This window comes from Coffea arabica, chromosome 10c (assembly GCF_036785885.1).
Source record: "Coffea arabica cultivar ET-39 chromosome 10c, Coffea Arabica ET-39 HiFi, whole genome shotgun sequence".
Lineage (NCBI taxonomy): Eukaryota > Viridiplantae > Streptophyta > Magnoliopsida > Gentianales > Rubiaceae > Coffea > Coffea arabica.
Genome location: NC_092329.1, coordinates 24,014,567 through 24,031,151, shown reverse-complemented (window position 1 = coordinate 24,031,151; position 16,585 = coordinate 24,014,567). Strand labels below are relative to the sequence as shown.

Genomic DNA, 16,585 nt, shown 5'->3' with positions numbered 1-16,585 from the left:
TTAATTGAAAATATTTTGGATTTAGGTGTCCAGTATAGACTGATAAAGATAACTAAACATCAGAATAAAGCAAATCTGATTGCAGAAACACTATTTTTAGTTCAAGAACAGCCCAATCAAGAAATGAAAAGTATCTCACTAACTTGGTTTCTAGTGCAACAACAAACGCTTGCAACCAAATACATCCAGATAGAACAACCATCGAAAGCTCCTCCATCTCACTTTTCTCAAAAGCATACGAATGTATGCAGATGACAAAGACAACAATTGCCTGAAAGCAATAAACAGATTGCAATATTAGCATCTTATGCATAAAGAATCGGGTGATGAAGGAGTCAAGACAAAAGGCATCAGTAGGGGGGAAAAAGCAGCTCTGAAATGTTATCCTTCTTGAAGTGACAAGAAGGCCCTTATCCTAGATGATCCAAATTTCTAGAAAAGTCAAATGAAATTATAAAAAAAAAAAAAAAGCCATTTCTGAGAAGTGCCTTTCTAAAAATAACAAATGACCAAGATTGCTAAATGGCAAATGACCATAGAGTCAAAGATTGCTAAATTGCAAATGACAAATGACCAAGAGTCAAAGATTGCTAAATTGCAAATGCTACTCCAATCATTTAATGATTTTCATCAAATTTTATATACATGTTGGAATCAAGTTGCTTCCAAATTGAAGGATTTGACCATGTTGTCCAACCACCTCACTCATCTAGGAATTCAAGGGTCCAAGAATTGATTTATCTACGTAAGTAATCTCAACCAGTCAAAAGATATCTAAAAATATGACTAATACAATTCAAACTAGGATACTAAATTTTCTAAATGAAACATTGGAAGTGCAAAGGGAAAAAACTAACATGAAAAAGGGACCGACCAAACCATCCAGCGAATGTGCTAGGATTGAGAAGCCTGTATCAAACAGAAATCTATTAAGCTCAAAAAAGGCATCAATAACATACAAATAAATTTGAAACTACAGTGTCTTCTAAAACTAATTTTAAGAGTCCACAGAGCAAGGGCAATGTCAAGTTAATATAGTTCAAGATATTCTGTACAAACCTTCCTGCTTGGCAGTAGAACAATATCTGAGGATGCTGCATGACAGTTCTCTCACTAAGATCTTTGTCAAGAACATTAACTAATACAGGGACACTGGTGTAGAAAACATTATAAGCCATTAAGCTAACAGAATTAAATAGGCTGGTTCCGGAGACACCTGAAATCAAAGAGAAACTGGACATACTGGGCTATTAGTACATAGGTAAAGCTACAAAGATGCAGTGCTAGTGCAACCAAAAGAGAGAACAAAATTAAGGTGGTTTAATCGGGGACACTTACAAGATCTGGATGAAACATATGAGCAGAGATTTATAGAATGAATACTGAGAAAGAAATGCTGTACGATTATATGAATAGCGCCCATGGACCAGTATAAGCCTTTTCAAAAACCTAAATTCTGCAAGCCAAGAATAGTAGCAGATGTTAACATATTGAATCAACAGTCAGTCATTAACATTCAGTCAACTAAAACAAATTTCAAACAATCCCCGATAACACAATATCTTTATGAAACTAATTTGCAAGTCAAACTCACCAAAACAAAGTTTGTTAAATTCAAAAATGATCATCATGGTTGTGATTTCCTTCTACAGGTCACAGTAGCATTACAAGTTTTCAAATCCTCAATTTTTATTATCATGTTTCTTAAGAGCACAACAAATTCATTAACTAAGCATTTTCTTATCAACTACAAATTCACAAGCAACATGATCAAATATCATGTTTCAACTAGTAAAATATTGTTTTTTGGTCATAGGAGGCCTCGGACAAGAGGAAAGTTTTGTTTGACTAGAAACTCCATGACAACTCAGATAAATTAAAAAGAATAAAAAAACCAGAACTTTTTAAAGGAGTTCATGTAATATCTAGCAGAACAAGAATGTCTTAGCCCCAAGTAGCGATTAGTTTTGCAATTCCAACATGTTCTGGCATTTCCTTTTGGTACAAAGACCAAAAAAAGGTTTAACAATTCAAAGATTCATCAAAAAAATTGTAAAAGAAAAGAAAAAAATTGTAAAAGAAAAGAATGACATCAAACTATTCTTAATATCCAAAGAAGCTTATAAACAGTTGACTTCTTACTTCCAATACTATAATCAGCTGCCCTAGCTGCCTGCAATCCTTCTCTGCCACTTATGCCTACCCCAATATGAGCTTGTTGTATCATCCTGACATCATTTCCACCATCTCCAATTGCCAATGTTCGATACTCACATGATTTTAGTAGTTCTACAAGCTGAAATGGTAATAAAAATCATTTTAGATGGAGTTGCAGAAGAAGATTGATATTTCAAAATCACATAAATCTCAACATTCAAAGAAAGTATTCAGACTTTCCAATCTCCTATGGAATAGAAAAAGAAAAAAGACTATTATCAGATCCTAGACAGAGTTCCCACAGCACAAAAACTACAATAACTATCAGTAACACTGACAGACTTTTCCTGGTACTTTCAAATATTATTGAGAAAATTTTCTAAATCTTCTTTATTTTAGATACTAATTCTGTTACCTAGTCATTGCAAATGTACAGCACATTATTTCTAGCAGAAGCATCTTAAGAACTTCCATTTTCTTTTTTCTTTTTTGGCAACAAAATTGTAAAACATTTACAAACCTTTCCAATTTCCCTCACACGCATCTGTTCATAATAAAGTATGTACCATCATCACACGTAAAATCAACATCATTAATAAGGTCTAGCATGTTTGACAAAATGGAGCTGTACATTGGATAGCAGAAAGGGAATATTTTCAAAAATAACCAAAACAATTACTGAAAACTGTGCAAGTTGTTAGATAGAAAAATTGTCCTGCATGTGTGAATACTATTGTAGTCCTTTGACTATTCTTTGTACAGAATATGAAACAGTTATGTCAGAAGGATCTAATCCAAACTAATTTAAATAATGAATTTTTCACTTATTTCATTAATTTGCCAGCTAATGAAATAATTGCCTTAGATATGATCCATGGGTCATATATTACATTGCATCTTCAACAAGTATATGAAACTAAGAAACCAATACGGACACCTGAGCTTTTTGAGAAGGAGTGACACGACAGCATATAGCTGTCTTGGACAACAAAGCCAGTTCCATGAATGCTTTATGATGATGCTTCAGAGCAATTTCAAGAGCCCAACCATCAATGACAAAAGCGACATCCTGTCATGATGACATATTAGTTGTCAGTGAACTCTTCAGTAAGTTTGAACGAAGGGATTACAAATCAAGTGTAAGCATGTAGGAAGAATATTAAGCTAAAAAAAATGATTTTAGCATCAAATGAAAGGGATTGGATAGGACTGAATCAAATTATTGGCAAAGATTTTTCTAATTATGCTTACGCATAGGAATACTTAAGAGTTAACATCAGAAGACAATGTGCCAGCATGAGCTTAACGTTAAAAGTTTTTGATTGAGAGAAGACAAAAGCATTCTTAGCTATTCAATGAGAGTAATCAAATCCCAGAGCCATTCTGGTGTGAACCTAACCAGCGAATCCTTCATCAGGTGATTATCTTAGGATTCAGAACCATCATTGCAATGTTTGAATTGCTTTAGCATCATATCTTTTTTCCACTGAGCAGAGATCACTTTACGGGTGAATAATAGCATGAAGGATTATCTAAATGAGCATATTAGTCAGAAAGTGTACATGATATGAAATTATGACAAAAACACCAGGAGTAATCAATGCTAGGGTACTACCAGTGGGACCCTTTTTGTCATCGTTTCATTTCCCTGTCCTTTCTCTATACAACACCTGTCATTCATATGGGCATAGCTTCCAAATAGCAGGATCATGTATTCTTTAAATAGGATCCCTACCCTCAAATATAACGGGCAACCTGCCAAGACCAGTTACTATGAAGAAAACCAAAACAAACTATTTTTCTCGAGTCAAAGCGACCAAAGTTTATAACCACGAGAAGCTGAAAAGATGCCAAAACTTGTTTTTCCAACCACCACAAGAACCTGGAAAAAACTGCTAGCCACAACACTTTTTATGCTATCAGCAAAGAAGGGTTGTGATCATGCATAACAAAAGAATATTTTCGAACCAATATACTGCCAATGACTGATGGCACCTGCCATCCATTCTCTATTATAACTGAAGCTCTTTCATTCCTCTACTGTTTTCCCAATAGGGTCTATCATAAGAATGATTGATTTCTACAGAGTTAGGCACAATATTCAAATGATAAGGAGACTTTCGCAAGCAGATTTGGACATCCCATATTCAACTATGTTAGCCACACTCAGAGGTACACCGAAGAGAAGTCAGAAGGAAAGTTGGAACAAGTTACATCTTGTAATCATACTCTTCTATTGTTGCTTTTTCATAGATTCATATTCAGTCCTGTTGCTTTTTCATAGATTCATATGCAGTCCTGATAATAAAGCAGCAGTAAATAGAATTGCAATAGATGTTTGCAGGAGGTCAGAAAATAGCTGGCAGAGAGATGTGGAGGATGGAACTATTCAGAAAATGAAGAGAAGTAATTTAAAAAAAAAAAAAAAAGCTCTAACAAGAGCAATTTCAGGGGCGAAATGGTAAAAGTGCATGTGTACTAAACCCAGTTGATGGCTGGTATGACAGGGGATCTTGACATAATATTGCAAACTACAAGGGAGTTCTTTGAAATCACTATAAACCTCAGACATAGGTTAGTGCAGTTTGCTCTTTAATTTCCCAAAAATGATGGCAAACTTTAGAGTTAGTGCATGAAATAGCGGAGATATTTTACAATTTAAAGAATCAGGCACCTAAGATCATAAGGTATATATGAAAGAAAAGTTGAAAACTCTTATAAGAAAAAACTTCAAAAATATTAACATTTTATGCATACTTTGCGATGAATTAAAATTTAATCAACAAAGATCCACATGATATATCAGAAAGATTATAAACTGAAATCTTGGAAATTCAGGGCATGAAAGACGTTATTCCAATTTGCATTACCATGTTTGAAGACTTGCTAAACGTCTAATACATATTCCAGCATTTATACCATGACAACCCCATAAAAAGCATAGCAATTGAAGTAATCAGGATGCAAAGTATAATTAAGCTTTGTATATGAATTCAACATAGAAGCTTGCACTTCTCCTGCAACAGAAACATATCACAAGACACCAGCTGGATTAAAAAACTATGTATATTATCTAGCGTGAATTTACCTTGGGTTCCGAACTTGTTATTCTCATTGTTAGTAGAACTCTCTCCAGACTTTGACGTACTTCATCTCCAGTTTTCCCATTAATTAACAGAAGCTGGCCCTTCGGCTCTATTAACAAACAAGATCAAAGAACAAATACAGGAATTAATACTCAAAGAGTATGTGTATATATACAAACATACATATACATATACATACACACACACACACATATATATATATATAGAGAGAGAGAGAGAGAGAGTTAATGCTCAGGAGTTTCCTGATTCAGCATTTTCTTCTCTTAGCTTTCAGAGTACAAATGAGAAACTACGACAGGCTTGAAAAACATAATTTCGGAGGTTTCTATTAACACAGCCCTGTCAGCTTCCTCAACTATACAATATGTTAATACAGAATCTATTGTTAATTGATAACACTGTCAACTTACAGATGCCGGTCTTTATCAACATATCATGTCCGTACAAAAGTAAAGCTGAGAGGAAGCCTATAACAAGTGGAAGCCTATAGACACTAAAGAATGATATAACATATCAACATATCACTAAAGAATGATATAACAAGTGGAAGCCTATAGGCACAGATAATGTTGGTGAGGAAGACTCAGATCTTGCGTCAACAATCTTTGTCATAGTAGTGCTTCTAAACCAGATTTCCCTATCCCACCAACACAGTACAATTACCATGTAAATATGAATCTGAGTATAAAGGAAAGTTTCCATTTGCAATATGACCTGAAAAGGATAACCACATAGGATATTTTTCATGTAAATGTACACTTCAGCATCCTGTAAAATTTTGCATCTCCAAATTTGAAGAAACAACAAAAACGACGAATAGTCAAAATAAAATAGATTCCTCCAAAACAGCAAAATCACCAAAATACCCTAAAAAACCAGAAAAGACTTGAGACAAATAAAGCTCATTCTGCAGCATAGTTAAATAAAGGCTCCAAATAGTATCTCAAATAGGATACTTCTTTCCATAAAGTGCCTAATAAGAGCTTCATCACAAAGTTGAAAATCTTTATTTTTACTTTCTTCTTGTACTCCTACTTGGCTGCATTATTACATTTCTCTACTTGTTCATGATTAACAAGTACAATCATCACAATACTTTAGAAAAATATGAAAAAAACAGAGAAACTACCTGGAGAAACAAAATTGCATGAAAGAGCAATCTGTATTGCAGTATTTTGCTTGTCTCCAGTTAGCATCCAGAAGTTTATTCCAGCTTTTCTAAGTGTCTCAATTGTTTCTGGAACACCATCCTGCACAATAAGATAAAGTACATATAGAGAAGTGAAGCCCTAACACAATGAAACAGAGGACACTGACCATAATAGTAAAGGCAAGTTACAAATTCCAAAATTATTGCTTAAAAGATTAGAAAGACCGCCAAAATGTAAATACCTGAAGACGGTCCTCAATTGCAGCAACTCCAAGAATCTGAAGGTGATGCTCTAATCTTTGACAGACCTCAGCAATCCTCCACTGCACCCAAAACGAGAAAAAGTACATGGTTGGTGTCAATTTTACCAACTCCTTCAGAATATGAACAGGAAGATACTGACAGATATAAATCTTTTTTTAATTTTCTCTCCTCTTTCTGTTGGTTTAGTTTTTCTTTGCATAGTATCCATTTGTGTCTATGTATTTTTTTCTTAAGAAACATAAAAGAATAAACAAAATAATGTTAAAATGGACAACTAACATCTCTATCGACCAATGCACTATTAGCCTCTTTAAACATCAGAGACCATTCTTGGTATTCATCTTCCTCCAATTCACGCCATGCTAAGCATAATGTCCTCAGACCAAGTTGAGAATATTGTTCAACAGCTTCAGAAAAGGTCCTTGTTTGTTGTCCTGAAAAAGATTTCTCTTAAAATGCTAACGACATATCAATAAATTGAGCAGCGGATGAGCAGAATATATAGTTAATATGACCCGAAAGGCACACAGAAAAGTTGCATGAAAAAATTGCAAGACGAGGGTCAAGTGACTCCAACATATGTTTAATAAGTCATCAACAGAAGAATATAGGATCCAAGGATAATCTACAAAACACTATCCCTTGTGCAAGAGTCACTGTGCATGAACACCAGCGCACACTCTGCAGCCTCTGTAGCATTTCCGGAACAGAAAATAACATGAAATAGGCTGAGTCGATCTGGGTTTAACAACACAAATGTAATGAACATATGGTTGGCATGAAAGAATCTATTCGTTTCCATCTTGTTTTATCAACATTTTTTTTAACGGGGAAGCCACATAGAATTATTGGAGCCATCTCTTTTACACCAAACATAATAACAGTAGCGTTGCCAAAGTCAATTCCAGCCTTATCTCAGAATTGATAAAGGAAGTTATCCATCTTAGGTCATGTGGTCCATGAATCATAAATGAAAATTTGAGATTTTCTTCATGACCAGAAGTAGAAGCAGTCTGATATGGAAAGCTCATGAGATACTCATTCTAGTGCAAGTCTCATTATGAAGTCAATTGTATGAGCTAAGGTTGCCCTACATAGGAGCATGTAGAGGTGTCAAGCTTAACCCATGTAAATAAATCAACCCAAACCCCCCCCCCCTCCCCCCACAACTAAACGAGTTTGGGTATTTATATTTTTATGGTTGGGTTTATTTGGGTGAACCGATTGTACCCAGCTAATGAATGTGTAGATTTGGGTCACCACCAATTATACCCAATTCAACACAAAAACCTACATTTAACATAAAAACACAAAAATTATTCTATTCCCATCAAAAAACACTCCATAACTCTTGTATTTCCCCATAATGGAGACTCTGATCCAGCACCACCATAATATCATCGTCTTCTGAGACCATGAAAGAATCTCCTTGAGGATTAATATCAAAACCAGTCTACGAAGCAGAAAAAATCTCCAAGATGGAGACTGAGAAAAAGCGAATGAAAACGAGAAAGACAAGTTGAAGAATGAAGTGGACTTTGAGTAAAGAGACTAGAGAAGTTGGGGGTCCCAAGCCCTGCCACAATGGTGATTAAGAGCTCGTTAAAATTTTTGAAGCATTTCCTTCATTTTCTTTGTTTTTTTTGGTATGTAACTTTTGGATTTGATTCAACATTATCAATACTTTTTTTTTTTCAACTTCTATTCACAGCCTCCTATGGCTTCCCGCCTTTGTCCCCCAACCCCGTTCTTCAGGGACCAGACTTAAGCTGGGGAAAACTAAGGTTCTTATCATAAAAGGTCTACTGAAATGTAGAGACTACTTTCAACCTCACCTAGATTTTAAAAAAACTGTCTGGCCACTGTTAAATCTGCCGGCAGTAGGTAGTTTTCGGCAGCGAAGCTACTGGTTACGGGAATGGACTTGGAAATTTTTAAGAAATGAGCTGGGAAAAAATTTGAGACGACGACCATTCTGTATTCAGGGAGAGTTAAAATAATGGGAGGAATCTGTAAAGCTAGCGGGTCATAAATGGGTACTTTGGATTACGCAAATCCATTTTTTGATCTACCTATCTATACCCATTTAATAAATGGGCATAAATGAGTTGACCTCTTTATACCCGTTACCCAACTCCAACTTACCCAAACCCACACGAGTCACCCATTTTGACACCTATAGGAGCATAAACCAAATTGACACTACAGCCAAACACGTACCACCAGCAATGTATGTGCAGAACTCCAGACGAAACTATTCATGAAGTTATCTGTTGCACATGTTCAGTGGAACCAAAAGCAAGGAATGCAATAAAGCATCCTGACATGATATCAGCATTATTGTGAAACATCAAATTAGTACATCTTCATTCTGGATCTAAAATAGAGAACAGTTACAAGCCCTTCTTCACAGGCAGTTTTAGAAGAAAAAACTTGGGGGAGAGTCCCATTTAGCAGCCAAGGTACAAGTGTAGTGGTTGCATTCACTGTTAATTAAGGTTTCTCCATATAAAAAGTGTTTCTAAAGAAAAAATTCCTGCAAGAGCATATAATGCCCCAAAGTAACACATGATTTGAAGTTTCAAATTTGATTCAGATTGATCCATAGACATTTTCAAAAAGGGCAAAATATAGTAACTACTAGCATTAATTGTTCAGCAGGAGCCAGCTACAGTTAGTAGCCGGTGCATTTTCCCTTTTCATCAGTACATGGATCATCCTACACCAGCATTTCAGGATTATACATAGTGAGGCATTATGAAAAGGATCAGTGGATAAAGAAATCACCAGTAGATGCACAAGGAAGGATTGCTTCATCTGCTCCTTTAGACAGAAGGAATAGTTTTCCAGATTGGCAGTCCTTTACCACTACAGACATTCTTTTCCTATCAGAAGTAAACTCCAGAGTATCCAACACTTCGTATTGGATAACAGAAGCATTAAAATTGATGTCTGCGAAAATAAAGAAAAAGAGTGTACGTAACATTGGCAGAAAGGGTAGCTGCAAATTAAATTTCTAGTTTTCACAGTTAATATCATTTTATCCATACCAAGAACATTCCCATTCTTCTTGACAAAAACCATATGCAAGCCAGCTGCTGCATGCACAAGAGCTTCCTCATCTTGGGACTGAGCCTTATACAAGATTGTTCCATTTTGGCTGCATCGTCAGGAGATATAGATTATTAAGGCACAGATTGTTGAAAAATTTTGGTGCAAGTAAAAGAAATGAAAATGATTACAATCAATAAAACATGTCATGGTCTTGGCTTCACATGCACCAAAGCAATCAAAAAAATAAAAAAGACTAATTACCGCTGTATAGGAACCACTGTGTTACATATTGCCATAACCGTTAGAAAGTGAATTACATCAGGAGAACGTGTGGCAACAGCGTTAACCAAATCCTCATCTGTGTAGCACCAGAGAAAACACATCAGACGCCTTGACTGTCAAGGAACCTTCAGAGCTCAGTGTAACAAATTGCCGGCCAAAAGAAGCATGTCATTGATTTGATAAATGGAAAAAGGATCACATTAAAGAAGAATACAAATGTATTTTTGGTCCATCTTGTTGGTCACAATATATAACATCTAAGGAAAGAAACCATGTCAATCATCAGCTTTCGTTCTATGTGCTTTTAAATCTAAATATGCTCCATAAAAAACTTCATAATGTAATGTTAAAGACTTTTAACAACTGCACACATCAACTAGCACTTGATAGTAGATATTAATCCATATCTCAGGTTCCAATTATTTAGCTGACAACACCAATATTGAAACAGAACAATATGATCTGTAAAGGAACTGTATCATGTTGTACAGTTACAGAATATAGCAGGAATGACATACTGTCTTAAGAATGACTCGTCAACATTCCATCTCCAACATTAGGCAGCCTATGGAACATTTAAACTAAAGAACATCATTATTCAGGTAAAATGAGATACTACATGCAATTTGAATTGCTTCTTGTTAGCCTGCAAGTAATACTACTGGAGATTATCCCATCAAAGTGTCATCCCAAAATTAGTACATTAGCCTAAACTGCATCTCTACTCACTATCAAAATATTTTCAGTTGGAGACAAATATACAACTGCTACTGGTATGATGAATGTGATATTGCATAGCAGAATCAGCAGAGCCACTGAAATAATTAAGGTTTATAGTCCCACTCTAGTTCGGTTTATGGAACTAACTCCCAGCACCAGATAATTTAGTATATTTTCAATCTCTCATGATCATGGACAGATTCTTTTCAGATCAGCAACAAGGTTATTGACATCAATGTCTGAAGATAAACTCACAATGGCATTTTGCAACCACCAGATGATATAATTCTAACTGTAGTTCCTTTCATGTAACCCAATTCAGTAACTTTATTGTAAACTAGCTTTTGTGAGAATCATTTCTATTGTCATGGGAGCCCATTCTTTCACCAAGATTCATAGTCCTGAGAGATTTCAAACAAAAAGTACAAGAAAATGATGCCATTCAGTGACATGAGACAATCCTACAACTTCTCAAATTGGAAGCAAGTTTCGTGACCTAGAAAGTAGAAATCTTCACATTAACAATACCACGAAAGGAACACAAGCTTATTTAGCACAATATAACAATCAAGTTGCAAGTCTAATCACGTAAAAAAAGGGTTGGAAGTCTAATTTGTTATTTTTCGCAAAAGAAGTCAGTTTGACCACTCTGTTGACCATCTTAATCTTCTTTCCTTCCTCCAGCCTGCAATCGTCTTTCGGGTTAGGAGGACAATACATGGGGTCTAGGAGGATAAACATTCTCAGGTTACAGTGTTATACAAGTTCACATTCATGTTCAAAATTTAGCATAACAATTGACCTGGCTAAAGCAAAATATAAGCTGTAAAATTTTATGACCACTAAATTCCTACAAGAATTATAAAAGTTGAAGCTGGTCCAGTTACAGTATGACCAAATTGATGGGCATCCAGAAACAACATACATTCAAACTGCAAATCCAAGAGGAAGCAATTTTTAACAAGAAGATAAAAGTATGACCATACCTTTCAAAGCATCTCCAATTTCGTTCCCATAGAAAGTTCCAGAAATACAACATCTTTTAAAAATCATTTGATTCTCTGTAAGGGTTCCCGTTTTATCTGTCAATATATACTCAACTTGCCCTAAATCCTCACTGATTGCTGTGCTGCCACAAACAATAAACAAAAAATCTAATTAGTAATAGCAGGTCTTCCCACCTGCATAAGAATTTAGAGGCAAATCATATTTTCCTTACTTAGCAGCATGTGCCGGGGTACTAGTCTCCTGATCAACCATCTTATTGTCCCAGTCAATGAACTTTGCATACAAGCCCTTCACAAGATCTAGGGAGACCTGCAAAAAGAAGCAGCTCATTGCACCAGAGCATATGAATAAATCCCCATAAACCTACTAGTCCAAACTCAAATTTCATAAAATTGGGGAAACAGAACCAAAAAAGGATACGCATAAAAAAAATTAGGGAAGTCCTACAAGGGTGCGCTTGATAAAACTAAAGTCTAAAAATGTGAAATCTGAAATCTGAATCCATTAAGTTATTGAACTGTTAAGTATTAAATCTAATACATTTGAGTGCATATCACATTCAGTGATAAATGAATAGCTTATCACTTAATTTTGGGAGCAAGTTTTGGCTAGGAAATTGTTTGCCACTTAATTAATTCAGATGTTCAATTTTTGATTACCAAACGGTCTAAATATGTTAAGATCTGAATCCATTAAGTTTAAGTGCTGAACTGTGTTATCAAACAGGGCATAAGCTTGTTCAGCACAATAAGTGAAGATTCTACTTAAAGTTTTTCACATAAGTACTCAATAGTGGGGAACTCCGCTACTAAATCTGCAGGATACAAGAAGAACTTAATACAAAATGTTTAGCACTTAATGGGCTTATGATGCACCCTTACCAAAGATATTCCCAAAGTTTACAATCTTCTACTTTAACCTTGCTATAAAACCTGAACTATATTAAGTTACAGCCTTTTCTCATAGTATGTGGCTCTGTCAATTGGCTCTTACACTGAGCCAACAAAAATAGGCATAAAAACCAATGAAATGCGGAATTCGAAAAGCATTAAGACAGGGCACCTGGATTAGTCTTTATGCACAAGCAATATTAGCAATATGTTTGTTTTTGTTAGCTCAACTCAACAGCCAATTTCTAACACATGATTATATTCAGTCTCAATGTCTCAAAATCATGAACCCATGGAATTGAAAAGCCTATACCAGTCTTAACTTGAAGTGGTTTTATATTCTTTTATGTACACAAAATACTTAATCCATTTAGATCACATACAAAAGTATCACCTTCTCATTTTGATAAAAAAGTATATATCACGCCATAAAAGAAGGCCAAAATTATTCAATTAGAAGCGACTCAAATCTAATTTCTCACCTTTATAGATATGGGAATCATAATGGAACAAAGAAGCTCAAATCGTAGAGGAATCACCAGTAGTTCATACCACGGGCCTTTGGTTGGATATTCCACATACCACAGCTGCAAGAAAGAATCAACAAAGTAGACATCAAATAAGAAAGATAGAAAGAAAGCACATACAATAAAGCCCGAGATTTTTTGTTTGGGTATATCAACATCTGCATTTTGCACATTCAGTAAACTGAACCAATTATCGGTTAAATAAGTAGTAGAAAGGAAACCTTGGCACATCCATGTGAGAGGAGGAAAAGAGCACAAGATTCTCAATTAAGACTATGATTAGAGCTAATGAAGGAAATTAATCAGTTATACAATAGATAAATCAATAGAATGCTGCCAGAAAAGCAGCAAGTGAAAATTTTTGATTAAAAAAAAATTAAAACAAAAAACATAGAATGAGCCACAGATATTTCAGAGTACAAGACTAATTCATTAAAACAGGAAACAATGATCATCCCTGGTTTCTGTCACGTTAATAACCCAAAGGCTTTTGATTAGAGTAGGAATGTTCTTGGACTATAAGATCAAACCTATCATTATACATGACTGCAGAGACACTATCATGATAGTGTCTAGATTATCTTATTCTATTGCAATGTTAACCGACCTTAGACACATGCATAAATACATTTCAGAAGCTGTTATATGAATAAGTTCAAGGACTATATGGCTGTAATTTCTCAAAATACAAAAGTAAAACCACTGAGTAGACAAACCTTCCTTGCTTCTGTATCCTTCCAGATATTTCCAGCAACACCTAGGACCATGACAACTACTAGCTGAAAAACAAATATAGCTCCAGTCAACTTATCAATCATAGCATCCACTGCTGTAAGCTTTGGTTCAGGTACACCACGGGTCATGCCCAGTTTGGTTTCATTGCCTGATAGAGAGAGAGAGAGGAGTGCAGTGCCAAAATGGTCAGCATAAAACAAGTATGAAGTCAAGGTTGATCATGCATCTATAATTACAAATTTACTTAGCCGCTTATGCCAAATATTCTCAACATTCCTAACTGGTGTTTATTTCTCCCCTCAATCACAAAACATTTGTTCTTAACACGAAATATGGAACATGCAAGTTGTCACATAAGAACCATCATGGAAGAAAATAGCAGTAGTCAACTTAATCAACAAAATGTGGCAAAATCACTTCAAAGCTCATACAGTAGATTTACGAAACTTGTATTTGCAGCCAGTTTTGGGAAAAAAAAATAAGTCATTGTTCAATAACCTTTATATGCATATATTAGTTAAGACACAGTTCTATAGGATTTTGGCTTACTTTCATTCCTTTATTCTAAGGGATATTTGAGTTATTTGGCTGTATACAGGAACTTCATCTAATTTTTGTACTTAGAAAGTCCGCTAAAAGTCCTACTAGATTTGGATAAGTAATAGAAGTAGAATCTTATACTTTGTTAATCCTAGTTGGGCAGGAAAACAAAACTTGGAGTCTATGAGCAATGTATTTCTGCTCCTACAGCAGAAGATTCAGTTGATAAATGCTCCCGTGCCCATGTTATGCAATCTAGCTAAATCCCTAATGCCCTGTCAAAGAGCTTGGGAGTAGAGGCGGCAAACTCGGCTGAAATCCACTTATCCATCCATGTAAACCACCATTATATGGATTTGAATGACTAAAACAAATCTAATGACTTTAAATGGATAACCATTTAAACCAAATTAAGTTGGTGGATTTAAATGGGTTATCCATATTTATCCAACTATCAGAATAAAAGGACAAAAAAGGATGCAAATGTTATACTTCAATCATAAGTTGAAGCTCGCTTCTCCCAACTTAACCGACTCATCTCAGACCAAACTGTTTGGCTATGGATAAAGGAGCACTGTGATATGAGATTTTAGGAATTTCGTGTTCTATTTTGCTTTCAGGAGGCACTGGCAGTTTGTACACTTCAGTTCAGGGGAAAGAGCAAGAATTTATCTGATCCAAAAATTAAAAACAATGCTCCACCAGAAACTTGATTTAATCAGCTTTGAAATAATGACAGTTAAAAAAAAAATTTTGGCATATGTGAACTGTAGAAGAAAAATTTTGCAATGATGTTTTTTACTTGATTTCTTGGTTAAATATGTAGAATCCAGAAAAAATGATATAGAGTTGATATAAAAAAAAAGTAATTGCTTTAATAAAGCAAACGCTTTAAATACTTTTCTGTGTCCAAATCTGTCACATACATTTTTAGAAAGGCCATCTTCCAAGTTTTGATAAATTCGTAAAATGCATTCTGTTTTTGTACCATCAAAGGTTCTTTGGGGACATTGAAGTCTGAGAAGTGTAACTTTCAGATCTTTTTGCCAATATTTGCACTTGTTTTGCTATATAATAGTGATTTCAGAATAAATTAGAATCAGGGACTCATTAGAAGCTGTCCATTTGATTAAAGAAGAAACGTTAGTATACAAAAGGATAAAAATGAAGTTCTGGGAGCATCTAAGGTCACATATCCATGGCAGGGCATACATGTGGTTATAATATACACAGCATTCATATGGACTTAACCATTCATATCCACACACAACCATTTATTATATGGACTTAACGATCGGATCATATAATCCATGAACCATTTACATGAAACCAATCATGATACATATATCAATTTTGCCACCTCTGCTTGGGAGAGTACATTGTAGGTGATCCACCTGTATTTTATTTTTTCCTAAAGTCATAGTTCATGACACGCATTCACAAAAATAATGTTACTCTCTTAACATGACCAGTGCCCTCTACTTTCTAAGGTTGATTTCTAGAGTTTATAACAATCATCTTCTTCTCCAAATTTAATAGCAGTTTTCTCTACTTTCAGCTTAATATGCTTTGCTAACTATTCACAAGTTATAAAAAATGTCAAGTAGTCCATCACTGGCTTGGTGATGCATCACAGGAAATTATCAAAATCTGAAATTGCATCCTAGTGACTTTCGTCATTGTTTATGTAAATAAGCCACTTTTAACATAGCTTCAAATGAAAAACCACATAGCAAAATCAATAAAAGAACTTTAAACAAATAATTATGCACTTTAATGCATGAAAAGCACTCAGCCTGGATACCATAATAGACTTTGCTGTACAAAAAAGAGAGAACAGAAGTGCCACAGATATAGAATTATATACACTTTAGGTTTAACTATTAGTGCTAGAAATATGAAGCAAAGCCCAATGATCAACCCAAACAATCAATTAATTCGAAATCTTGGGAAGCTAATGGGTTGGGTTACATCATATTTGACAATACTTTTGCCTATCTGGTTTTAATTGGGTGCCAAATAACTATAAACAAATTTTAACTAATTATGCAGTCCCCCAGAGCATTATGACTGTGGGACCAGTTCAACCCAATTATGCAGGCCCCTGAATCTGGCAACCCAAAAAGAAATTAAAAAAAATCCTATTTTTAG

At 35.0% G+C, this 16,585-nt stretch overlaps 1 protein-coding gene across 2 annotated transcripts in view; it reads right to left on the bottom strand.

The window, feature by feature from the left end:
• LOC113714498 (phospholipid-transporting ATPase 2) overlaps positions 1 to 16,585 on the bottom strand; it is a 28,290-nt gene that overhangs the window by 1,186 nt on the left and 10,519 nt on the right. For both annotated transcript variants that reach the window (XM_072068326.1, XM_072068327.1), the window contains 17 exons: positions 13,876 to 14,042; positions 13,115 to 13,219; positions 11,954 to 12,051; positions 11,721 to 11,863; positions 9,994 to 10,090; positions 9,729 to 9,838; positions 9,466 to 9,630; positions 6,958 to 7,112; positions 6,657 to 6,737; positions 6,394 to 6,514; positions 5,246 to 5,352; positions 3,095 to 3,226; positions 2,143 to 2,296; positions 1,339 to 1,456; positions 1,060 to 1,233; positions 858 to 909; positions 144 to 271 (listed from right to left, as the gene is read on the bottom strand). In XM_072068326.1, coding sequence (XP_071924427.1) covers positions 144 to 271; positions 858 to 909; positions 1,060 to 1,233; positions 1,339 to 1,456; positions 2,143 to 2,296; positions 3,095 to 3,226; positions 5,246 to 5,352; positions 6,394 to 6,514; positions 6,657 to 6,737; positions 6,958 to 7,112; positions 9,466 to 9,630; positions 9,729 to 9,838; positions 9,994 to 10,090; positions 11,721 to 11,863; positions 11,954 to 12,051; positions 13,115 to 13,219; positions 13,876 to 14,042 — 2,107 coding nt within the window. The remainder of the gene's footprint in view (positions 1 to 143; positions 272 to 857; positions 910 to 1,059; positions 1,234 to 1,338; positions 1,457 to 2,142; positions 2,297 to 3,094; positions 3,227 to 5,245; positions 5,353 to 6,393; positions 6,515 to 6,656; positions 6,738 to 6,957; positions 7,113 to 9,465; positions 9,631 to 9,728; positions 9,839 to 9,993; positions 10,091 to 11,720; positions 11,864 to 11,953; positions 12,052 to 13,114; positions 13,220 to 13,875; positions 14,043 to 16,585) is intronic.